Below are 26502 nucleotides of genomic sequence, written 5' to 3'. Positions count from 1 at the left end.
CTCTGAGAATTTTAATACTGCTTCAAGTCCAAATATGAGTTTGAACCTAATATTTTGGTTAAGGTATGTCATCAATCTAATTTTTTTTTTTTAGATTTAGACAACAAAAACGGATTCAAGGGAGGAGCATGGCCCCAACCCCAACCCCATCCACCTACGTCTTCTTCTAATTGATATATTGTATACATACTGATTATATATATAAATTATATTATCATATAAATAATTTGATAATTTTCTCTAAATCATATGCAATGTATATGTATGTTTTAATAAGGATTTAATTTGTGCATAATAAAAGTGGCATTATGGTATAATTTAATTAGATGTATATGTACAAAAGTTTAACGTCGTTAGTGCTTAAAAATTAATTTCTTTCTTGAGTCCCTCGTTTAATAGCTTTGTGCATCTGTCCATGTTAGACACACATAAGAAGATGATAATTTTTTTTCTTTTGGCAAATAAAAATATGATAAATAAATAAATTAAGACATTTGGACTCGCTTATCTAGAAAAATGACATTTGGCTCGTTTACCCTTAATTTATTTAGAAAAAATAAATATAATCAATGTTTTTTTTAGGATCATGTTAACTTATGTCCTTAAAGCACATGTTAAGAATTCCATTAATAGTAAATATTTATATGACAAATTAATTTAGGAAAATGCTAACAAGTGCCCTAAGGGCATTGTTTAAGCATCTAAAAGTAGCAATTTTTGCATTGGAAATCGTACGGTTATAACTTTAAAAAGTGTTTGACTTGTATTTTCAAGACATAATTTCTTTTTTTGGGTTCCTTAAACAATGCCCTTAGGGCACTTGTTAGCAAGACCCATTAATTTATAACTTCTTAAGAAATAATCAATGCATAATTCTATTTTAATTTAGGTATCTTAACATGTGCTCTAAGTGCACAAGTTAGCATTTTTTTTTTAACTTGTTAGGATAGAGACCAAAAGATATCATCAATTGTATCTTAATTTTTTTAATGCAACTAAAATTTTGGGGCAAATAATAGATGTATAGTTCAATTGGTTGAGTTAAGAGATTTAAAGATTTAGGGTTCAAATTTTGGATGAGGAGAAATTAACATAATAATTAATATATATTAATACTTGTCATTAAAAAAATTGAGACAAAAAACAAGAGGCTTATATTTTTTTTTATTAAATAAAAGGCTTATATTATTAAAGGTTAGGGAGGAATGAATCCCTAAACTATAATTAACAACTCCTATCTCAGAGCTACTTACACAAGATAATTAGTAACCAAATTGATAATTTGTTTGTGATGGTGTCATTTTCGTGGTACATTGAATTAGTATTATGTGTATAAACTAAGAAAAATAAGTAATTTATTGGTGATTATGTCATGTGGATAACTTTACTGTAAGAAAAATGTCATGTGGAGAAGAACTTGATTAATGGTTTTAGTGTTCTTTAATCATGGGAGCCGCCCATATCTTTGTTTTCATCCGTTGCTCATTATCTTAAACTAGTTTTATTCTTAATAAATTATCCATCTCACACAGTTACACTACTTGTTATCCAAAAAATAATAATTACTTAATATACAAGTCACGGCTTAGAAAAGGTCAACAACACGTTCAAAGATATACTCCTCCGTTTCAAAATGAGTGTCGTTTTAGCCAAAAAAATTGTTTTAAAATGAATGTCACTTTCAGTTTTCAATGCAATAATAATTTTTTCTTTTTAATTGTACCCTTCAATTAATACTATCTTACACTACTTCCAAAGTATTATTTTTTTCTTTAATGAAAAACAAACCAATAGTTGATTAGGATGATTTGATAAAATTGCTATGACATTTGACTACTTTATTCCATTCCTTAATATGTGTGCAATTGGCTAAAGTGACACTCATTTTGAAACGGACGGAGTAATAAAGTTTTTAAGATAAGGGAAAATATAGATAGACACCCTTTTTCCATACCACTTTTGTACACACCCTATGTGGGATGGTATTTTGGTAATGTGCAACAAATGATATGATGTTATTTTGGACCCACATTGCCACATGTTGCATATATGTGTTGGGGTTTAAGGGGAGTATGTCACCTAAGTGTGTCTATGTATAAGTACTTTTAAGATAAACTTATATCAATCAACGCCAGTTTAGAATCTAACTCAATATCTTATTCTAGTTGATTGATATTGTTCATGTTGATTAATGAAACCAACAATTTATCACTTGAAATGATTTTTTTTTTAAAGAATCGCCTGAAATGATTGTTAGGCTATGACAGGAACTTAATGAATTGAATCATCACATTGGACTAAGACCGACTATAGAATTGAGATTGAATATCACATCTTCACCAAAAACCTTAAGAGTGTGTTTGGATGAGACAATTGAGAAAAAAAAATTAAAAAAAATCTAGGCAATTTAAATGATTCAATTAAATTACTTTCATTTCTCAATACTTTTGTTTGGATGGAGTAATAAAAAATTTCATTGTCATCATTATGGGCAACTTATGTAAATTTAAAAAAATTTGAGCCAAATTTGAAAATTGAAATTATGGGTCAATTTGTAAATTTAAAAAACAAATTAAGGGTCAAATTATAATTTTTGAAAAATTTGAGGGGTCAATTTACAATTTATGGAATTTTATTAGGGTCAAATTGAAAATTTTGGTAATTACGAGGACCAAAATGCAAAAATTGAAAAATTATAACAATGAAGATTCTATCATTTGAAATTCTCTGAATTTAATTTGAACAAAATACTTCATAAATTTCTATCATTTTGAAAATTCTTCAAATTATTATCCAAAAAATAGAATTAACCTCATATTTTCTTTAAAAAAAAACACCTCGTATTTGAATTTTCTCACAACATTACATTTCCTCATCCATACACACTCTAAGGTTTTAGGAGTTATAGGTTTTACAAGTCAAAAGTGAGACTTTAAATCGCAATTGACATATCATTACATTTATCATCTCAAGTGTGAGACTCTCCATGTCTTAGATCTAACTCCAAGAATCTTTTTCGCTCTCCCATCAAATCGAATCGGACTATACAATTGATGAACCATGAAAGTAAGTTTCACTAAGTTGGATCATCATATTGAACTAAGAGCAACCATACAAATGAAATTGAATATCACATCTTCACAAAAAACCTCAAGACATTGAGTTTTATAGGCACGCTTGTAACGCCCACTTTTTAATTACTTGATTTATTCCTTGTTACTTGATTTATTGGTTTATTTATTGAGCCTAGAAATATATTTATATATATATTTATATGAATTATGTGATGAGATGTGAATATTATATGATTTCGTATGATTTTATGTGGTGAGAACATTTATGTGATTTTATATGGTTTATGTGTCGTGATATTTATGTAATGTATTTATGTGAATATATTTGTTATTTGTGAGAGATATATTTAATTTAGAAATAAATAAGATTATGAGGAGTATATGATTTTGTGAAGTTGTTACGTTGGGTGACTTATTTTATTTAATAAATAAAATAAGATATGAAAAATAAAATAAAAATATTAGAATTTGGGCTATGGTGTGAAAAGAGTATTTTTAGAGGTGTAAAGAGAAATTAGAGTGAGGTTATAAATAGAAGGAGTTAGGTTGAGAAAAGTTTTTAGGCAGAACGTACGTTTTTGGAGAAAAAGGGAGAAAAGTCAGAAAAGAGGAGAACAAGAGGGAGGCCATCGATTTTCATCTATAACCAGGTAAGGGTGAGACTAACTTTCAATATTATTAAGAGTATGATTCTGAAAGATGGATTTAGCATGATTAGGTTGAGTTTTGTGAGAATTGATGAATTAGGGTTTGAGGGAGTTTGAGGATTAATTGATGAAAAGTTGTTAGATTGATGAAGAGACTGTAATTAGACCTTAGATAATCCCCATAATGATTATCAGAAGTAATTTTGAAGCTAAAACTATGTGATTAGATGAGATATCGGTGAGTTAAGAATTAGGGTTGTGAGGTTTTGGAAAACGATTTTTTTTGAGTGGTTTAAACTTGAATTTTTCTGTAGAATATGATAGAGCTTAGTGTCAGGAGCGCGTAGGCGAAAACGGCATCGAAAACGGATTAACGGTTTAGGTTTTACGCACGAAAACGTGAAAGGTAGAAAATCTGATGTTGTCTGTCGAACTATGAACGTGCCACGATGGAAGCCCAACGTGCCACGATTTTTCCAGAACCGAAACCATTTTTAGGCTGTCCAAACGTGCCACGATGGTACCTCAACGTGCCACGATGCAGTGTTGACTTAAACTATATTTGACCCATTTTTATGCCTCTAAAGGGTTCCTAAGATGTACAGTAAGACCCCAAATCAATAAGCTTAATGAGAGGGATTTAATTAAGGGTTATAGGAGTAGTTCCTTGCCATAATGTAACCCACCTTGCGAGTAAGTGATATTTAGTTGCCTTGATTAGCTTCCTTGCGATCCTTTCGCACACGTAGTCTTGAAATGACCTTGGGGTAGGGATGAAAGTTGTTCATGAGATTATAAAGTATCCAGAGAGCTTAAGTTAAGATGATTTTATGTTAATAGAAGATGATGAATGATAATAATATATGATTAATATGTGATTTATAAAGATGTTTATAAAGCTGTTTCTCATTGAATGATATTGCTATTTTATGATGCTGATTATGTGCTGCTATGTTACTATTACTATTGAATTATGATGATTAATGAGACGATTAGTGTGTTAATGCTATATGACTATTATGTGACTTATGTGCGATGTTTATGATGTTGTTGCCTATTGATTGATGTTCATTATTATGATATTCCTGAGTTATCATGTTGCTGTTGAGTTTTAGCGAAGATGTATAAGTCGGTCTAAGTTGTCATGATTTAAGAAGTTGTCCATTTTAATGGAATTGCATAAGATGTTCACGTTGTTGTCCAAGTTGTTGCATTTAGAGTTGTGTTGTTGCATAGTTAGCGATGGGGGTTTAATGCCTGACAGGTCCTTTATGACCTTAGCGATGGGGGCTTAATGCCCGACAGGTCCTATATGACCTTAGCGATGGGGGCTTAATGCCCGACAGGTCCAAATGTGACCTTAGCGAAGGGGGCTTAATGCCCTGGTGGTACCACATGCATGTTGAAGTTGTCTAAGTTGTTGTTGAAGTTGTCTAAGTTGTTGTCGAAGTTGTCTAAGTTGTTGTCGAAGTTGTTGTTGAAGTTGTTGTTGCATTGTAGAGTCGTCGTAATTTATATTTAATGATGATCTAATGATTTGATGATGATGGTTGTTAATGTTTTGATGATGATGTTTGATGATGATGTTGTTTATGATTGATGAAGATAATAATATGATACTAAATGAATATTAATGCTGATGTTATGATGCCTTAAGTTGTTAAATATATGATGATACTTGGTTATGATTTAGAGATGATTTTGCTTATGAATTAAGAATGATATTTGTTTACGAACTAAGGATGATATCTGATGATAATAATTAATTATGAATTGATATGATGCTAAGTGATAAATGTTTAATATGTTAGAGATGTTTTATGTTGTTAAATGCATTTTGATGAATTATATGCTTAATTTGTTGACTGTGAAATCTCACCCCTTATGCGTATATGTTGTCTCGACCGTGGGTAATGTGCAGGTATTAAAGATTAGAAGTGTTCGTGAGAGGACTCCTCACTTGTGTCTAGGTGCTCTGATACGTAACGGGATGGAGCTTGCTTTCTTATCTATTCCTTACGTGTCTTTATGAACTTTTTACGAATAAGTATTGAATCAAATTATGAGATTTTCTGATAAGGCCTGCGTGCCAAGACTTTGTTCATGTTGAACTATTTCCGCTGCGTATTTCCATACTTTTATGATGTTGAACCTGGAAGGATATTTATTAATATCTATTTTATGACTTAAAAGTAGTATGTGACATTCCGTTTATGAATTAAATACTCTGATTTTAAATGAAATTTTCAAGTTGGGAAAACGGGGTGTTACAATTGGTATCAGAGCAGGTCGGTCCGTCCGGCCAAGTAGTAGAGTCGTGTCAAGCCACGTAGTGTTGTGTAATAATTTTACATTGTCTTTTGTTGTTCTAACTCGTTGTTTGTTGTATGTTGTTTTGAATTGTTGTTTGTTGTATAGACTAATCCAGAGTTGTTTGCAGGAGGTTTAATTTTCGAGGACGAAAATTCTTTAAGTGGGGGAGAGTTGTAACGCCTACTTTTTAATTACTTGATTTATTCCTTGTTACTTGATTTATTGGTTTATTTATTGAGCCTAGAAATATATTTATATATATTTATATGAATTATGTGATGAGATGTGAATATTATATGATTTCGTATGATTTTATGTGGTGAGAACATTTATGTGATTTTATATGGTTTATGTGCCGTGATATTTATGTAATGTATTTATATGAATATATTTGTTATTTGTGAGAGATATATTTAATTTAGAAATAAATAAGATTATGAGGAGTATATGATTTTGTGAAGTTGTTACGTTGGGTGACTTATTTTATTTAATAAATAAAATAAGATATGAAAAATAAAATAAAAATATTAGAATTTGGGTTGTGGTGTGAAAAGAGTATTTTTAGAGGTGTAAAGAGAAATTAGAGTGAGGTTATAAATAGAAGGAGTTAGGTTGAGAAAAGTTTTTAGGCAGAACGTACGTTTTTGGAGAAAAAGGGAGAAAAGTCAGAAAAGAGGAGAACAAGAGGGAGGCCATCGATTTTCATCTATAACCAGGTAAGGGTGAGACTAACTTTCAATATTATTAAGAGTATGATTCTGAAAGATGGATTTAGCATGATTAGGTTGAGTTTTGTGAGAATTGATGAATTAGGGTTTGAGGGCGTTTGAGGATTAATTGATGAAAAGTTGTTAGATTGATGAAGAGACTGTAATTAGACCTTAGATAATCCCCATAATGATTATCAGAAGTAATTTTGAAGCTAAAACTATGTGATTAGATGAGATATCGGTGAGTTAAGAATTAGGGTTGTGAGGTTTTGGAAAACGATTTTTTTTGAGTGGTTTAAACTTGAATTTTTCTGTAGAATATGATAGAGCTTAGTGTCAGGAGCGCGTAGGCGAAAACGGCATCGAAAACGGATTAACGGTTTAGGTTTTACGCACGAAAACGTGAAAGGTAGAAAATCTGATGTTGTCTGTCGAACTATGAACGTGCCACGATGGAAGCCCAGCGTGCCACGATTTTTCCAGAACCGAAACCATTTTTAAGCTGTCCAAACGTGCCACGATGGTACCTCAACGTGCCACGATGCAGTGTTGACTTAAACTATATTTGACCCATTTTTATGCCTCTAAAGGGTTCCTAAGATGTACAGTAAGACCCCAAATCAATAAGCTTAATGAGAGGGATTTAATTAAGGGTTATAGGAGTAGTTCCTTGCCATAATGTAACCCACCTTGCGAGTAAGTGATGTTTAGTTGCCTTGATTAGCTTCCTTGCGATCCTTTCGCACATGTAGTCTTGAAATGACCTTGGGGTAGGGATGAAAGTTGTTCATGAGATTATAAAGTATCCAGAGAGCTTAAGTTAAGATGATTTTATGTTAATAGAAGATGATGAATGATAATAATATATGATTAATATGTGATTTATAAAGATGTTTATAATGCTGTTTCTCATTGAATGATATTGCTATTTTATGATGCTGATTATGTGCTGCTATGTTACTATTACTATTGAATTATGATGATTAATGAGACGATTAGTGTGTTAATGCTATATGACTATTATGTGACTTATGTGCGATGTTTATGATGTTGTTGCCTATTGATTGATGTTCATTATTATGATATTCCTGAGTTATCATGTTGCTGTTGAGTTTTAGCGAAGATGTATAAGTCGGTCTAAGTTGTCATGATTTAAGAAGTTGTCCATTTTAATGAAATTGCATAAGATGTTCACGTTGTTGTCCAAGTTGTTGCATTTAGAGTTGTGTTGTTGCATAGTTAGCGATGGGGGCTTAATGCCTGACAGGTCCTTTATGACCTTAGCGATGGGGGCTTAATGCCCGACATGTCCTATATGACCTTAGCGATGGGGGCTTAATGCCCGACAGGTCCAAATGTGACCTTAGCGAAGGGGGCTTAATGCTCTGGTGGTACCACATGCATGTTGAAGTTGTCTAAGTTGTTGTTGAAGTTGTCTAAGTTGTTGTAGAAGTTGTCTAAGTTGTTGTCGAAGTTGTCTAAGTTGTTGTTGAAGTTGTCTAAGTTGTTGTCGAAGTTGTCTAAGTTGTTGTTGAAGTTGTTGTTGCATTGTAGAGTCGTCGTAATTTATATTTAATGATGATCTAATGATTTGATGATGATGGTTGTTAATGTTTTGATGATGATGTTTGATGATGATGTTTTTTATGATTGATGAAGATAATAATATGATACTAAATGAATATTAATGCTGATGTTATGATGCCTTAAGTTGTTAAATATATGATGATACTTGGTTATGATTTAGAGATGATTTTGCTTATGAATTAAGAATGATATTTGTTTACGAACTAAGGATGATATCTGATGATAATAATTAATTATGAATTGATATGATGCTAAGTGATAAATGTTTAATATGTTAGAGATGTTTTATGTTGTTAAATGCATTTTGATGAATTATATGCTTAATTTGTTGACTGTGAAATCTCACCCCTTATGCGTATATGTTGCCTCGACCGTGGGTAATGTGCAGGTATTAAAGATTAGAAGTGTTCGTGAGAGGACTCCTCACTTGTGTCTAGGTGCTCTGATACGTAACGGGATGGGGCTTGCTTTCCTATCTATTCCTTACGTGTCTTTATGAACTTTTTACGAATAAGTATTGAATCAAATTATGAGATTTTCTGATAAGGCCTGCGTGCCAAGACTTTGTTCATGTTGAACTATTTCCGCTGCGTATTTCCATACTTTTATGATGTTGAACCTGGAAGGATATTTATTAATATCTATTTTATGACTTAAAAGTAGTATGTGACATTCCGTTTATGAATTAAATACTCTGATTTTAAATGAAATTTTCAAGTTGGGAAAACGGGGTGTTACAACGCTCACTAATATATTACTCAACATCAACTTTTGAATCTGATGCGAGACTTTAACTCACGCTTAACACATCACAATGATGATGATATGCATAATTTTTAATTAATATATATTTTATATTATAATTATAATAACTCCCTTGTTCCATTTCTTTTTATTAATAGCACCCTTGTTAGACATCACATAGCCCTATTGTTTTATTAGTGTCAATTTATTTATATTATCATCATTATTTTTAGTTACAATTGTATATTGTTTTTTTTTTTAACAAAAGTTACAATTGTATATTGTTGCACTTCGATTTTTTATTCAAACTTTTTGTTAGCACTCCTGAGGTTTAAACATCTCGCCGATGCTTAAAGTTTCATTTCGCGCCAAACCAGAGAGAGAGAGATCGTTGGAGACGAAAATGGTTCAACTGTGTTTCGTTATCGATCTACGAACCTTGGCACCGCCATTGCTACGAGACCTAAAGCAGGTACACACAGCTTCATCCCTAAATCTCAATCTCTATTCATCCAAGCACCGTGCAATTTCATCATTCCTAATCGAACTTCGATTTCTCGTTCTTCGTTCGTGTTTTCATTTTCAGTCGCTACTTCAACTCGCTAATTTCTACGCCATTTCGAGTTCGTCTCCGTCTTCGTGCAAATCTGATACTCTCAGTGATAAGATCGGTTTGTGTTACGTTGTAAAGAATCGTTTATCTTCTTCCGATGAGGTAATGTTTCAGTTCTGAGAATTTTTTTACAATTCGTGATTAGATTGATAAATTCGAAATGCACGAGACGTGTTTGTATTTTGATCCGTAAGAGTGAGTGATTATGCTTGTTATGTAGTTGATGATTGCGTACCGTCCCGTGGGAAATTTCAACCTACGCGATTTCCATCACGCTGTTAACAACCTGCCGTCTGATGCCTTTCTGCCTGATATAGATGCCGTATCCGGTGCTCGTTCTATCACTCTCTCTATGTGTTTGTTTGCGTGTGTGTTTTATCTGTGAATTTACTTCATAGACATTGTTTTATTAAAATAAAATCATAAACATTGTTAGTGTAAAAAACTTTTACACTGTCAATCAATTATAGTTAGATTATTGAAAACGTTTGACTTTAATCATAGCTATTTCTAAAATAACATGTAAGATTGGCTGTGGTTTGCTGATAGTGTAGAACTTTTTACACTACAGTATATCAAAATTAAACTATATATATATATATATATTTCATGCAAGACATTTTTCCTTTTCTTGTTGAAAACATGCATTGACAATTATTTGATTGTTGATTTGCAGATGTAATGATTTCAGATGTTTTAAGCGAACGAGTATTGTACTCTTGGCAAGGTAAAGATATTGAGAGAAAAGTGATAGTCATAACTACGATCTTGCCTGAAGATGTGAATTCTGTAATGCAAAAGAGCCTCACGGTGAGTGTGTATATTCATGACATGGATTTTGTACTTTTGACTTGTGTAATTCAATTTTGTCTGAACTGTATTAAATTGTTGTTTATTTTCTTGTTTAAAAGGATGCTGCAGATAAATGTGTTTCGGTTGATTTTGCTGTATTTCAGCCGAAGTCAAGCCATCTGATTGATTCACGTGAAAACATTAACAATTTTCGTCGTTCCATTTCTCATCTCGATAATTGCTCAGTTCAGACCTACATCACAGGTCAAGAGCTCTCACAATGTGTAGTGACCAAAATTAATTTCTTCTCAAATGCTTTTGAATATGGAATTGAGCTTTAGCTTTGAGAAACACAGCAGCAACAGCAACATAAATTATCTACGATATAGAGTTGGCTACACATAATAAATGAGGCCATAATGCCTCATTGTAGATTATGTCTAATGACAAACTATTGGCCTATAGTTTCTCTTAGTTTCCTTCTATCTTTAACTATTTAACTACCCTTCGTCTGATTTACCCTTCTTTGCAAAGATTTTATAAGTCTTCTTCGCACGTGTCCAAGCCAAACACTTAAGGTTAGATTCTATAATCCTTTCCAAAATAGGAGCTAATTAACATTCTCTCTAATACATTCATTACTAATCCTATCTCATCTTGTGTTTCCACATATCTATCATATCATTATCATCTCTAGAACAATGAGCTTATTTTGTTTTTCGTTCTTTATTGTTCACAATCAATTCCATAAAACATCACAAGTCTCACAACTGTGAGATAAACATTTTCCTTAAGCTTAATGGTACTTTTATATCACAATATCACGCAAAACAGTCTTCTGTTTCAGCATGTTTTATTACTATAATTTACACCTCTCTCTTTCCCCCCCTAATTTTGTACAATGAACCCAGGATACTTTGACTAGGTGATTTGCAGTATCTCCAATTTTGTCTGTAAGGAAGAATTAGTATGCCCTTACTAAACTGACATTCTATACGCTCCACTTTACTTCAACTTAAATGAATGTTTGGTGCTTCTAAAGCTTTTCTTAACATCTCTAACTTCTTACTTTTCTCAATTCTCTAGATGGAACTAGATCATGTGCAAAAAACACATCATAGAAAAAAAACAAAAAATATCATGAAATAAATTGACTATTTTCCTAAATCACAAGAAATTTATGAATATTGTCTAAAACATTGCAGATTTCAGATCGTTCAACGGCCTGGTTAAAAGATGGCTGCAGGTTTTGAAAGATGACATGGACAAGCCCCTGCTAGCGCGTCTCATTTTCAAGGACGACCTTTTAGATTCTGTGAACCATATATTCTGCAACCTGCTTCCACCCGTCAATCCAATAACCAACAGCTTCAGTCAATGTCAGGTGATAGTACATCCAATCTATATTTACTAACCATCCCAAATTTTGGATATTCTTTTTTGTTGAGAAATAGAATGTTTGTGCTGGTTGTTTAGATTAAAAAGAGTTATAACCACAACTGTATAGACGATATTCTAATGAATATACTACGCTAAAGTTATTGTGTTACTTATTGTTGGAGCAATCAACTGCTCAATTTTGGCCATGCCAATCCTGAAGCAAACTGGAGACACTGACCATGTTTTTAAATTAATATAATTGGTTTTACAATAGGAAGTTTTAATCAGACAAAAAATGTAAAACCTTCAATATCATCCGGACACTAGGTAAACCTTAGCTGGAATATATAAGAAACATGAAGACAACATAACTCACAAAATAGTTTCATTTATTAATTTCCACCTTCAATTGATTATTTTCATTATTGGTCTAATTCCAAAATAATTGTATCTTTTGAATGTCCTCTACATCATTTATTGTAAAATCTTGAGCAATATCATATCTACCAGAATCCTCTTTTTCTTTCATCTTAATATCAGTTCAACTCCTTTAAAGGAAAAAGCAAGAATAATTGATTATTGGAATTTTACAGACATGTAGATGCCATGGCATTCCTTTAGATGATGCTGGAAAAAAACTCAACACATTTTCCTGTCCAGTCACTGGCTCCAATCTGGAAACATGTGATGTTAATGAAAATTCTGTTTGTGTTGGGGGGAAAACTATTCTGTTTCTTCCCTCATTCCATAATTCCCTGAAGCTCCTGCCAATTTATTCACCAATCAACGTAACTGTTACTGAGAGGATAAACTTGGCATCTCTTGATGAAGGTGTGCATTTTCTTAAGGCCTTTCATTTCTAGCTTTTGTTAATAGTAGTATGCAACAAGAATTTGTTTGTTATTTTAATTTCATTAAAAATTCAACCTGTACAAATTGCTGCTTGATTGAGTGTTTGTACAGTCGAATTGATTTGTCGAGCATTTATATCAATAGCCTATGGGAGAGAAAGAAAATTCCATTCTTTTGTTTCCTCCTTTCGTTTACACTTCACTTTTTTAAAGTCTATTTCATACCAATTTGTTTCCTCTTTATGGTGGAGCATTGAGACGGATTAAGCAATATCGGTGCACCCAGTGTCTTGTTCTTAACCCCTCTTTGTGGTTTCGCTACAAAGAAATTTGATTTCTTTTTTGAGTTTTAATGCAGGTCTAATAACGGGGGCTTCATTTGTTGTGACTCCATCCCCTTATCATGTGACTGAAACCAATTTCGATGATACTGATCAGTCAGACATGAATGCTCAACGTGTGTAGAGGATCCTTCCACTTTGAAGTTCTATTATCTGTGTCATTGTCATTAGTCCTTAATTGTTGCTGTTCAATGTATATTGGTCAAATTCTTCACAAAGTTTATCTTTTTTCCTAACATGACTACTATTTGACAGTTTTTCAAGGCCTTTCTAGCGTTCTACATTCAATGGACCAGGGTTTGATATGTTCTTCAAATTGTGATTTAGAAACAATGACAGAGGCTCCTTATCATTGTTACTACATTCTTCAGCCATCAGATAATGGACCAATGCTTATGAGGGTGAGAACTAGTTTTTGCTCTTTATCCCTCTTATTCTCTGCACATTTGCTTAATAGCAGAATAACAACAATTGTATACCTTGATGATGATTCATCACTTTTCATCATCCATAAAACACGCAGCGCATTGCTGGGGCAGAAGAAGTCAAACAAAGTCCTGACTATCCATTACTTGATCCATCGGTCAATAAGGATGTAGAGAACTCTGTTCAAGCCTGTTTGCTAAAGGTTTGATTTAAACATTTACACTGAAGATTTATCTACACTTTTTTGTTTCTTCTTTCCTTTGATTGGCATTGATGTCGACATGATTTATGGAAAATAAGAAAACCCCGCATGCATAGATTTTAAGTTTAGGTTTCTGGGAGCTCTGGATATCTGAATTTATCTGAGAAAATATTGGCTGTTTGCTGTAGAGGATTGAAGAAAGTTTGACTTGGCTCAACTCCAAGGATGGTCAAAATGTTTATTAAATAGATAAGTTAGATGCACTAAAATATCAATAGAACAAAATATAACAGAACATGAAAATTAACAAACAGAATATTAAGATATTATTGGGCTTAGGCTCTCCTTTTTCCCGAAAAAAGAATATTAAGATATTATGTGATAAGCATGATCTCCTTCATTTGCACATCCTTTAAACTAGACATACTGGTGATTAGTTAGACTTTGGTTTGCAGTTAATGGAAGTTTGAATCAGACAAGGGGTTTTAAAAATATTGGCTAGTTGCAATGCAGGTGGAACAAACTTGGTGACTAACAATCTTGTGCCACTTTTTTCCAACAAAGATTAAGTTAATTTGATTGTTTAGTGCGAGAGTTAAGCATTGGATTGATTGTGAGATGTGAGACACTCAGTTGTCACAGAAGAGTGTAGGTTAATCTAGCGGAGGGAAACCAATGTCGGGCAAAAAAGGAAATCCAGGTGAATTTGGTTGTGGGAATTTAGCAAAATACACATCCCTGGTACTAGAGCGAACAAGAGGTTGCTACAAGAGAAGTGCAGTAACCAGTTACGGAATGTCTCGTTTGAGAACAATCTGCCCAATTTGCATCAGTGAAAGCATAGAAATTGAAGCCGGAGTACTGGTGAATCTGAAGTCCAAGGTTCCTTGTACCTTTTACTATCGGCATAAAATCCAGTATATGGATATCATGATCAATGTCCCCAACATAATATCAAATTGGTTTTTTGTGATGCAATTTTCTCCTCCTAATCTCTTCTCAATCAGTCTCCCAAAGGCTGCACAGTTTTCTATGCCATCCTTGTCTTAAAGACTATGATCCTTATACTCTCCTTTGCCATATTCTTTGTGAACCTTATACTCTCCTTGAGAATCTGTGAGCTATCTTATGGCTTTCTCTCCTAGCCTTTTAATACATAGGTATTTTATCCTTTCCAACCATCTTACTACTAACATTTGTGTGTCTGCTCCCGAGTGAAGTAACAATCATGGGTATCATTAAGGGTCGTTTGGTTAACTTCAGCTTGGCAGGCGTTGTAGTCGATGAGTTGTAGAATTATTTTATTATATGTGCGGATAAGTGGACCATGGAATTATGGACTGTCCAAACATCTCAATTACTGGAAGAATTAATTCACAGACATCTGCAGACTAAACTGTAGATTTTGAATTCAAATTGAATCACTTAATTCAAAAACTTGAATAAGTTCCTTATTTTTTTGAGTATTGAAACCAAAATTTGCTTGCAGATTGATCTAACAGACTATGATCCACTGTTACATGAAAGAGGCTTTCATCAAAAACTAAATGTGCTTGTCAAAGAAAGCCTACAATTGGGGTGAGTTTCTACTTTCTACATGCAGCTTGACATTGGACAATGAATATCTTCTCAAAACAAAACCATTTTTTTTTCAAAAGAAGTAAAAATAAGAATCAACAGCTAGTGCTTTTGAGCAGATGCTGCCAGAAATAGCAACCGACTCTTTTTGTTTAGAATGAACATTTTACTACAAGATCTGAGAATTCTTGCATATAATTTTCTTGAAGATAAAAGATGACTTGATATTTTGATTCAAGACTGCCTTTTTTTGGTTCTTAGTCTAAATGAAACATTGTTGTAAATTTAGTCTATTATTCGAACATTCAAAGATTTACATATTTATTAATGATGTTGTAGGTCAGTATTTCCCAAAATGGACGGTGCATTTTCTGAACTAAGCTCTACTCGACAACCTTCATCAGAGGTGATCGGGAGAGCAGAATCAGCAACTAATGTTATTGGTGTGGATGAGGGAACTTTGTCCATGGATATTACGGACCAAGATGACAGAACCATGGCCTATATTACAGAAGAGTGGAAGCAATTGGTTGTGAGCGAAGAGCCCAAGTTGTACTCTCCATCTTGTATGCCCAAAGCCAAGTTGGATCAATCAAGTATATCACCACGAAATGGCATTAGACAGCTAGACAAGGAAACTTCAAGGATTTTGGAGAGATTGGAGGTTCCAAGGCCATTGAAAGGAAAGAAGGCCTCTCCTGTTTCAAATGAAAGTTGTATGAAAAATATAGCTGTGCCCACAAAGAAGCCTCTAATACCATTCCAGCCAAACCAAAATACTGAACAAGTCATAGTTGGCAGCCAGTTATTGAAACCAAATTTCCAGAGGCAGAAAAGAAAACAAAGATGAAAAGAATGCAACTCAACGTTTCATGAAAACAATTGTTCAAAGGCCTGTAAGTTCACCGTATTTCTTTTCCCGTTTTTATTACGTCGTTAGTTATTTTTCTGCTAAAGAGCCAACTAAACATGAAACTTGTTTTCTAATGGATCAGAAGCGTTAAAATGCATACATTCTTTTTGGCGGATTTGAAATTTCACTTATAAATTCTGTTAAAATTTTATGTCTACTTCTCTCCACAGTACTGTCCACAATTAATTACGAAACATGTTTTCCAAGGGATCAGAAGTGTGAAAATGTGTAGCAGTTTTGTTAACATATTAACATTGTTATCTGTATGAATCTTAAAAATCTCTAATAAGTTGAAATTCAACACATCAACACCTAGTGACCTCTAATATCAACATGCTTTGATCTTGCATGATAGGTAGAAGTCTTAGTAAGGTGCATAGTATGTTGGTTGTCATAATACATTGGATGAAAACAAGCTCATGAAGAAAACTCTTCAATTCAACTATAACAACTCCTTGCAAGTTTTAATTGCAACAATAAACTTTGGTTTTGTGGTAGAGCAAAACACTATTGCAATTCTGACTACCACACCTTAGCTCCCTCTTCATAAATGTATATGCGAGAGTCGATTTCTCAGGCAATATCTCAATCTGTATACCCAACTAACACACTATCATCAGAGCTAAGTTTCAAGTGACACTTTTCTCATAATTATTTTGTCATTCATTTTACCGCATTATTATATACTTCACATTAATTTCAGATAAAATGACTTATCACACTCACTACGTGACCTATTCCACATATCATGACATGCATCAAGCTTCCTACAAATGAGGCATAAAAAGTTTCTACAATAATGTATTCTCTTCATCTGTTCTGGGAATTTGTTTCTCACTCAACTTGAAGGGTGGTGCAAGAACGCTACTATTTTAAACTTCTATCAACCTTTCCACAAAAGAAAGTTTTGTTCCAACTTTATCTTGAGTAACTAAGAAGCCCAAGATTTGCTTTCCACCAATCAAATTATTTTTGGCAAAGGGCTGAACTGCTTATCAATTTTGGAAATATTCTTTTTAACAATCATAATGTCATCTATAATTGGTTGATCCTTTGAATACTTAGGTGTCTTTTTGTTTATATTAAATTATATTGGTCGATCATAAATACTTCACATTAATAACATTGCTCAACTCTTGGGTTGGGTGTGTTACTAGTTTGGTTAAAACTTTACTAGGATAGTTGATAGCGAAACATTGATTTTTTATTTTCATTTTAATTCAAAATTTTCTGTTGGAATATTGATTTAAATTGAAGTGATGAAACATAGCTTTTTAATCTTGATTGATAATTTGCACTAAATTTGAATACAAACTTACATTTAAGTGAAAAAATTTAAAATTTTACTTCAAACTTACTTATCATTAACTTTGCAAAAACAAATAAAATAGACTTTTGAACAAAATTTAAATATAAATTATTAATTGTACTGCATCTGGACAAATTATTTCCCTCCTGATTTACTTCCTTCCAGGTCCCTTCTCCTGGGATGACTATAATGAATGAAAAACAAAACAAAAAACAAAAAAGCCTTCTCATGGTTATCTATTTCCCTTTAATAATTAATTAAATTTATGCAGACATGACGACACACTTATGCAAGGGGGCCATCCTACCTCACCTTTAGTATTTGGTAGCCAACTCACCACCTAACCATTTACCCCACGTTTACCTTAGTCCTTTTACAAAGCTATAAAACAACCATTGGTATATAAGCACACTATAGGTTATCAACGAAAGGGTGGAGACAATACACGATTATAGCTGAGTCATCTTGGTGGAGGACTGGCTCGTTCCACACCTTCCACTGTTATCCTCAATTATTTTCATCTTATCAGAAATTTTCTTTATGAAAGTCGAATTTGGTTGATGTGTTGTGAGAGAAATCCAACGATAGCTGACGAAGCTCGTGGGTCAGGGTGGATGGCCCGCAGTAAAATACCCCTGCATTACAAAAAAAAATGATGTCTATTTTTTCCAATATGATGATATGATTAAGTTTAACGAAACACGTCAAATAAAAAGGTAAATGCATGATTGATTTTGATAAAAAAAAAAAAGCAAGCACCATTTTCTTTTTATGTTGAAATTAACACTCCAAAGCATATTATTGATCATTGATCAACAAGTACTTTTTTTAACTTTTGATTTTCTAGAAAGAAACAAAAGCAATTGTCACATTCCATAAGTGGGAACTCACCAACTTGTGCTTCCGGATGATTAAGTGCAATGCGTTTGTAGACAGTTCGCCAATTGGGTTTAGCAAAATGAGACATGACACGAGTGCCGGACACAACATCCACACCGTGCTTTGCATGGTTTATAGACTGCACCATAGCGATAAGAGCAGAGCGAGCATCACCCTGTTCGTAAACGCTGGTGCAGTAGCTGTGTAGCTCAATCAATCCCCTTCTATCCTCCTCAGCTACATCATTCATCACCCCTTTAAACCAATCAAAGGAACCCTGCTCTCTTGTCACCCAATAGAAGTATGCCCTCCTGGTCTTGAAGTCACTGAACCTAGAGTCTTTCTGGTTGGTTGTCATTGGTGACCCTTCTTCCATTGCAAACCCATCTTCCTTTTCCATGGCCTTGAAATTATTGACCATGTCCTTTAGTATACTTATCATTGGGGTAGCCCCTATTCCCAGCCCCACAAGTAAAACCACCTCATACTCCCTGTAGTCTTGTGCTGGCGCTCCATATGGACCATCGATCAAAACTTTAGGGAAAGTACTGCATAATATCATAATCATAACATACAATCATTTTCGGATATACATATAATTTCTTGAAAAAGCATTGTTAATTACAAATATGCATGGTAGAGGAAATTCATCAGCGTTTGCATGATTATTGGTTTCAATCATCACCACCTGTGAAATATCTGTCAGGCAACGTATTTCTTTTTATCTCTTTTTTTTTTGGGTTACAGCTTACAATCATTTTAAGCTTCTTTTCTTTTAACAATAATAAACTCATCATGTCAAAAGCAACATAATCCACAATTCAAGTTGGCTCAGAATAGAGTCATAGCGCGAGTTAGTATTTTGGAGGAGGGATTAGAGATTTAAATGTAGTAGTAGGTTATCTCTCTACTTAACAACAATCGATTAACATTTATCATTTAAAAAAAGTTGGCAAATAAAAAATATAGAGACTTGCATTAGATACCTGGTAAGAAGGCCCTTCTAAGGTACACATTTAATATGTATCCTAAATACTCATTCATAAAAAAATTAATATTGGCTGGAGAAAACAAAGAGACTTGCATTAGATACCTGGTAAGAAGCCCTTCTAAGGTACACTTACAAACAAAAGCCCTACGCCAACAAAGAGTTTGGCTGGAGAAAACTGCATAAAATATTGGCTGTAGAAAATCTGGATTGGCTTTGGTTTGCATTGAATACATATATTTTCAAAGGAGAATGTTAACTTGTGCCCTTGAGGCATAAGTTAAGAAATCAAATGTAGAAGGTTTTTCTTGGAACTTGTACATTCAATGTCTTAAAAGTTACAAAATTTATATTTTCAATATAAAATTTATTTTTAATTTCCATTTTAAGCTCCTTAACTTGTGCCCTAAGGGCACAAGTTAACATGACCCATTTTCAAAAAGCGTCCTTATCACCCTAATTTTTTTTTTCACTCAAAGTTCAGATGACTTTCGTCCAGAAAAAACAAGACAACAGTCAGTCTTTTTGGCCCCGCTTAACATAATCATTTGATTATAAGCAGGGCATGTGTCAAGTTGCCATGGGAATATAAATTGACATCCAAATTGGACAAAACAAAAAACATGTTCTTAATTCACTTTAAACACGTTCTTCAATTATTGGATCAATGATATCCAGTAATTAAGTTGGTTCTTTAGCATACGCTCTGTGCTATCTTATAATCTCATACTTTTAATTAACCAAAAGTACGTATAACTTCTATTGTAAGGTCTTTACATTCGTTTGGTGTGAAATTAAGTTTCACTAACGTACTATTTAATAGAATAGTGTCCTAACCTTAGTTATAGGCTTTTCCTGATATTTAAATCCTTATCTTACAGGTGAAGTTAACCAACATGGAACTCACTAGTTGTGGGTTATCTGAATAATTAAATCTAAACATATTTTGTTAAGTGCCGTAGCCAACTACAGTTTTTGCATGTTACCTACCTACTATCAGATATTTGTAGAAAAATAATCAAATAATATTTGCCAAAAGCAAAAACATTAAGGCATACCTTGGGCTGTTATCTCCTTTCAAGCATTCAGCTCTTAGAAGTCCACTCTGTCCATTGATGGCTGGCTGGCAAGCCTGATAGAAACAAAAGCAATAAACTTGTTAATTATGAGAAAACACATAATAAATTCAGGTCAATGATAATAAAAATAAATAATAATAATAATAATAATAATAATAATAATAATAATAATAATAATAATAATAATAATAATAATAATAATAATAATAATATTCACCTGTGAGAATTTGGTTTTCAGACTTCTAGTCCAATCACCAAGTATTTTAATATGAACACTAAGGTAATCATCATTAGGGGCAGAAGTTATGGAAAATGGATGCCTGTGAATGCATAAACAATGAATTAAGGTATAGAAATCAGATAAATGGGAAATAAAAATAGAAAAACGGATGTAACTCAAGCTTATATGATGCTAATTAGATGCCACATTTAATATAGAATGTTTCTTCAAAAACAAATCCATACCATTCAAGTGGAGAAACAGCAGCACAATTGACAAGCATGTACTGTCCACTCTTATAGCTAAATCCTTGAGGCTTTGACATATTAATTGCCAACACATTTCCAGGATAAACAGCCACCTTTAAATTTGACAATGAAATGAAAATGATATCAGACGTATACATAACTTACTAACCATAACGGAAGTAATTTCGATAGAACCATGTGTGTTTTCATATCATATAGTAAATAATTTGTTTATAATTATTTGACACATACCTTCAATATTCGCACAGACTTGATGCTTGATCTAAGTGCTCTAATAAGTCTCTCCAATGCATAAATGGTGATGGGAATAGCCAGATACATCCAAGTCTACAAAGCACATAATAAGATTAGAATAGCTTATTTTTCAGTTCAAAATAGTTATAAAAGTATTCCAAAGTAAGGGTTAACTGAAGGTCCTAACTGTTTTATGGTTCCATTCCTTAGTCAAGTAAAGTTTGGTTCCATGGATAATCAACAGGGCATACACAATGATGAAGAGGTGATGAGAATACCAAAAGGCATTGAAACCTGTGAGTTTGTTGAAGGGTTTAGGTAGTTTGGTGCGATTCCTCCTGAACCTAGTATTGGCCAGTGTAAAGGCTATTGCCATTAGCACAACCATTAGAATTCCTGTTACCCCTTCCCATGATTTGACAAAATGCCAGTAGTTTGATGGTTTCTCTCCGAAAAAAGGCTCAATCAGCTTGTACTTTTCATTGCTTGCATGAAGAATGCGAGGAAAATCACAAACAAGATGATAAATAGCATGTATACCAACACCAATTGATATTGCCAGAGCTATCATCTGCAAAAATACTCATAATTTTATACCTTGTGAAAGCTGCTATAATCGTACAAACATGACTAATGCATATGCGTATTAGTGTGTACTAGTATTTAATTATCTTGACACTCTTTCTTTCAAAAAAAAAAAAAAAGTATCTTGTCACTCTTGATGGAAAAATCAGAAGCAAAAGTTACCTTGTGAAAATTGAGGCCATCATCAAAAGGAACAAAAGCACCTAGCTTGGTCCTATTCCTGAGCCAAGTGATGGTGTTTCGGCAAACAGGCAATAAGATAATGGCCATGTTCAATTTAAGTGTTTCAGCAGCCCCTTTTGCCATGCACACACAGTGCCCCATCACTTCATATGCAGATCTTCTCCTATATTGCACAAATTTAAAGGCAAATAGGCCTAACATGGCACCAATCCACAGAGCAAATACCCAGGATCTTCGCCAGTTATCCTGGAAGAAGTACTTGGTATCTCTATACCACCTCTTAATAGGATTTCCCTCAAATGTAGGCCTAAGCTTTTGGCTTAGCATTTGGCTCAGGTACTTACTTTCTCCCCTTGTAGTTTCTTCTGGTCCATGTAATAAGAGAGTCTCGAGATTGCCTATCTGTTAAAATATGGTCAAATGAGTAAGGTCACAATTCTATAATATTGAAATAGTTATTTTAATCTGGAGACTACAGTTTAGATTTTGTCATTTAATTACCAAGATATATCCTGTGTCATCCGGGTCTAGTTCTTCCATGATCAAAGCCGCATATTCCTCTGCTTGTTTCTGGATGTTTGACAGTTTGTTGGCAGTGGCGCTCAGGCATATAATCTGAAAGCAGAATCACATAAAACATGATCAAATAACACATACAATCATTCAAGCAAAAGTTGGATGATAAAAAACTACTTTACTAATTTTTTACTGTTAAAGAATGTAAAGTTCAATGCATATTGTGCAACTCATATTTATATTTTTTAGTGTTTAATTAAAAATATCATACATCTTTTATCTCTTCCTCCGTGATTCTTCCATCTGCATCTTTGTCAACCCTGCAATCAAAATAAATGTTGGTGATATGGTTACGGAGCATTCAACAAACACACGATGCTTACATTAACCAAAACAAAGAATTACATGTCAAAGAATATTTTGAGCCTAGTATCAAAGCTTTGGTCAGAAATACAGTCCCAGAACTCCCTAAACTGGATCTTGTTGATCGAACCTCCTTGAATCCCTCTCTGCCGAGCAAGAGTATCAAAAAGCATCTCAGCATAGGCCTTTGACTCTTCATTCAATCCTACAATTGAATCCAAAGAAACACTTAGAAATTACTCTATAATTATAATCAAAGTTTCAAATCACTTGATCGTGCTGCAATCTTTGATATTGCAGAAAATTACTGTCAAATACGACTGATGCAACTTTAATAGTTGTGATGGTAGAGACATAAAAAACATTGGTTATACTAACCAAGTTCTTAACTTATCATTTATCATTTGAAACAATATGGTAAAACAGGCATACCTATGCATTTAGCAAAGAGAGTGCGAGGAAGATAACCGTCAGTTGTCACGGTAAGCTTATCAAACACTTTCTCAACTTCAGACCATCCTGCACCAACATCAGTCTTGCTGATAAACTTGAGTCCAGTGAGAGCATGAGCCACTGCAGACTTGGTCCTCTCCAATCGTTTTGCTGGTTCTGGTTTCGAAAACGATGCCAAACGCTTCAGCTGCTTTATACGAATAGTAGCATTTTGAACCACTGAAGCACCAAATGATTTCTTCTTCTCCAACTTGTTCCCAGTCAAAGACTGTTTCTCATGTTCCCCTTCTCCCATGTCACTTTCTGTTACAGTTTTCACACTGTGTAAGGCAACAGAGTCACCTTGAATGTCCATGGTCACCTCAACATAGTCTGCATCTTCTTCTTTGTTATGGTCAACATCTGTGACAGCTTTGGACTCAGCAGTGCTTAACTTTGTGCTGTTCTCAGGGGCAATGAGTTCTATATTTGATTCATGATGATGAAGATCTGCAGAAGATCCTCCCATGTTGCTGTTTTGATTGTCAGATGCACTGATTCAACACTTTCTTATCTCTTTTGTCACACTCATTTGCTCCTTTCTGTAGTAGTTACTTACTGTCTTTGCTCCCCCTATATATATATATATATATATATATATATATATATATATATATATATATATATATATATATATATATATATATATATATATATATATATATATATATATATATATGGGTTATGTTACAAGCCACCCTTTGGTGGTGTCTTTTATCAAGTCACACCTTAAGGTGTGATTTTCACTTTTTAGTTATAACTTTGATAAAAGACACCTTCCTAAAAGTAAGTTGGTGTCTTTTCGCAAATGCTCGTAGAGTAACTTGATAAAAGACACCTTCATAAAAGGTGTCTTCTATCATAACCCTATATATATACACACATCCTTTTTTACTGGCTCCCCCCATACGCATACAAATATACGTATGTTGCATTTTAGTATTTAAATATTAAAAAACGGAAGAATGAATGCATCTTTACTGTTTAGATATTTAATTGTCAGAAAAATATATTTAATTCGCAGACTTCAGCATTTTTAAAGTAAAATTACACTTTGCAATTTTCATATATAGATAAATAGTAGTCTTAATCATTTTAAAGTAAAAGGTGCATTTAAATAGTTAGAGAGTGAAACCATAGATGTGATAAGCTAGTGATATGAGTAAAAGATAGAGATAGAGACAAAATAAGGTGTTGAATGAGTGTAGAAAAATTGAAGGTGTACAAAATTAAGTGTCTTAGTTTAAGTTACAACGACATCATTTATAAAGGTGATCTATAGTTGGCCGATTTTCACTTGCATACACTCAATCAATCAATCTTTTGTACAACTTTTTGCAAAAGAAAAAAAATCACGGAATTGATCATTGGAATTGTAAAGATCAGTAATTTTAGCATCTAAATAAGTAAAAACATTCTTGAAATTTAATTAAAAGACATTAGTCATTTTCATTCATCTGCTGACTTATAACATGAGAGTGTATGAAGTGTCGTTAGAGTACATGAGGTGACACATTAACCGCATATGTGTCGCTTTTGTTGCATCATAAGAACTATTTCACCCAAAATATTGTGGTTTACAATAAAATTACTTTTACCTTTATGTTATGGATCATTCTTCTGCTTTCTTCCCCTATGCACAAATCAAATATAGATAAACAAGAAATTGAAACAGACATTATTAATTATGTATTGGACTTAATATTAAAGATAAAGTTTGAACACTATTGAAGTATGGATCAATTTTGTAAGTAGGATTTAGTAAAAAAAAATTTGTAAGCAAGTAGGATTTAGTGTATTAATTGAGTCGCAAAATATGTATACAACATTACTATTAATAGATAGTACTTTGGTATTTCTATTGACCCCGTTATTTTAAACTTAAAAAGAGGGGAAAGGGATTAGTCATTTCAAAGTAAGCTTTCCCTAAATACACATGTCACGATACTTTGTTTCACTATTAAATAAGTTTAAAAAAGACTTGAAGTTAGGAATTTTTCAAGAGAAAAGAGGCATGCATCTTCTTTGCGAACATGTTTTACACTTGGATCTAATAAAAATCAAGTGAGTGGTGATTAGTTTTAAAAGGAGGTTACAAAATGAACTTATGTAGCAATAATGCAATATAGTAATTTTTTATTGGACGTCGATTTAGATTAAAAGTGTATTAGCATTAAATAGGTAATATTGCATTATTGCTCTAGTAACCAAGTTTTCATGAACAATATATATATGCAAATATGTAATTTCCTCTAAAATAGAAATATATAATAAAAGTGTACAAGTATTAAGACCAAGTGCAACGGATCTATTGAAAGGCACTCTCAACATGTTGAACCATTGCAAGGGTGTGTTGAAAATAATAGAAAAATGATGTGGAGGTGAGAGAAGATGAAACAAATAAACATTCTTGAAGCCTGCCACACAGTGCCACGCGTCGCAAATCTGTTGGCCAAAACTGGCGCGTGTGGGACACGCGCAGACAGCAGCGAGTGAAGTTGCAGGGAGTGGAGAGAAAAAGTGTTTTGTGGATAAGTGGGTGACACGTGGCTGATTCTGATTGGCTGTCTGGATTTTTCCCATTTTAATAATTTGAACTCAATTATTTCATTGTAAATTAAATTTTTTTTAATTTTTTTTTACCAAAATTCATGATTTTTGTTTATCTATAAATAGAGATTTGGTTCATTTGATTTGGACACAGAAAAAAAACCAAGTTTTTTAGTTTATTGTATTTCATTTTAAGTTAAGGAAATAAAAATAAATTATTTAAATAAATTTTGTTTTTACAAAAAAAAACTAAAAAATAAATTGTTAAGTGTTTTTTATTTTAATTTAATTATAATCGATAATTGTAATTCTATGTAATTATAAAAACAAAAATATAAATTAAATAAGAATAAGAAATAAAAAAAAGGTGGGGTAGAGTGTTGAATGAAAAACTATGGAGTGGGTAAAAGTTGAATGAGTGTTGAATAAGAGAGAGAAAATAATGTGGAGTGTTGAAAATTGAAAAAGTGTGTCTTGAGTTTTGTTGAATGGAAAAATCATTATAAATGATCTAATAATTTTATTAAAAAAGGAGGGTCACATGGATCATTGTGCGGTAGTTGGAGAAATGACACAAAATTAGCAACTTGAAAGTGAGAGGTGCGACCAAATAATGAAAGATAGGAAAAGGTGTAAGACTGAAATTAAGTTTTCACTGTTTTTT

The 26502-nt window shown here is 33.0% G+C and overlaps 2 protein-coding genes across 3 annotated transcripts; one reads left to right on the top strand and one right to left on the bottom strand.

Moving 5' to 3' along the window:
- The first annotated feature begins 9355 nt into the window (after positions 1-9355).
- LOC146934013 (uncharacterized) lies at positions 9356-16328 on the top strand. Of its 2 annotated transcripts, XM_085705843.1 has the most exons (12): positions 9377-9547; positions 9662-9790; positions 9909-10017; positions 10365-10498; positions 10600-10744; positions 11686-11864; positions 12454-12691; positions 13070-13168; positions 13308-13453; positions 13576-13680; positions 15170-15258; positions 15598-16328. In XM_085705843.1, the coding sequence occupies exons 1-12, from the start codon at positions 9422-9424 to the stop codon at positions 16106-16108; spliced, it is 2010 nt and encodes a 669-aa protein (XP_085561969.1). In that variant the 5' UTR covers positions 9377-9421; the 3' UTR covers positions 16109-16328. The 2 variants fall into 2 exon arrangements, with proteins under 2 accessions (XP_085561970.1, XP_085561969.1); XM_085705844.1 differs by lacking the exon at positions 13070-13168 and having other exon boundaries at positions 9356-9547.
- A 1236-nt stretch (positions 16329-17564) lies between these two features.
- Positions 17565-23845, bottom strand: RBOHA (respiratory burst oxidase homolog A). Its single transcript, XM_085705842.1, has 12 exons — positions 23229-23845; positions 22839-23001; positions 22705-22753; positions 22419-22532; positions 21897-22319; positions 21337-21720; positions 21147-21242; positions 20892-21007; positions 20644-20746; positions 20406-20479; positions 18372-18907; positions 17565-18115 (listed from the first exon to the last, which is right to left on the bottom strand). Exons 1-12 carry the CDS (start codon positions 23755-23757, stop codon positions 18006-18008), a joined length of 2697 nt encoding a protein of 898 aa, XP_085561968.1. The 5' UTR covers positions 23758-23845; the 3' UTR covers positions 17565-18005.
- Positions 23846-26502: the final 2657 nt, after the last annotated feature.

Source organism: Medicago sativa, chromosome 4, assembly GCF_051527215.1.
Source record: "Medicago sativa cultivar Bolivia chromosome 4, Bolivia_mono, whole genome shotgun sequence".
NCBI lineage: Eukaryota > Viridiplantae > Streptophyta > Magnoliopsida > Fabales > Fabaceae > Medicago > Medicago sativa.
The sequence above is the reverse complement of the archived record's forward strand: the minus strand, read 5'-3'. Positions and strand labels throughout refer to the sequence as shown.

Excerpts from the sequence above, each read along its gene's own strand:
- LOC146934013 (XM_085705843.1), top strand. The coding sequence starts at position 9,422 with ATGCTTAAAGTTTCATTTCGCGCCAAACCAGAGAGAGAGAGATCGTTG. Across the intron at positions 10,018-10,364 it reads TGATATAGATGCCGTATCCG|ATGTAATGATTTCAGATGTT; the intron begins GTGCTCGTTCTA and ends GTTGATTTGCAG. Across the intron at positions 15,259-15,597 it reads AAAGAAAGCCTACAATTGGG|GTCAGTATTTCCCAAAATGG; the intron begins GTGAGTTTCTAC and ends ATGATGTTGTAG.
- RBOHA (XM_085705842.1), bottom strand. The coding sequence starts at position 23,757 with ATGGGAGGATCTTCTGCAGATCTTCATCATCATGAATCAAATATAGAA. Across the intron at positions 22,754-22,838 it reads CTCAAAATATTCTTTGACAT|GGTTGACAAAGATGCAGATG; the intron begins GTAATTCTTTGT and ends TTTTGATTGCAG. Across the intron at positions 20,747-20,891 it reads GCTGTTTCTCCACTTGAATG|GCATCCATTTTCCATAACTT; the intron begins GTATGGATTTGT and ends ATGCATTCACAG.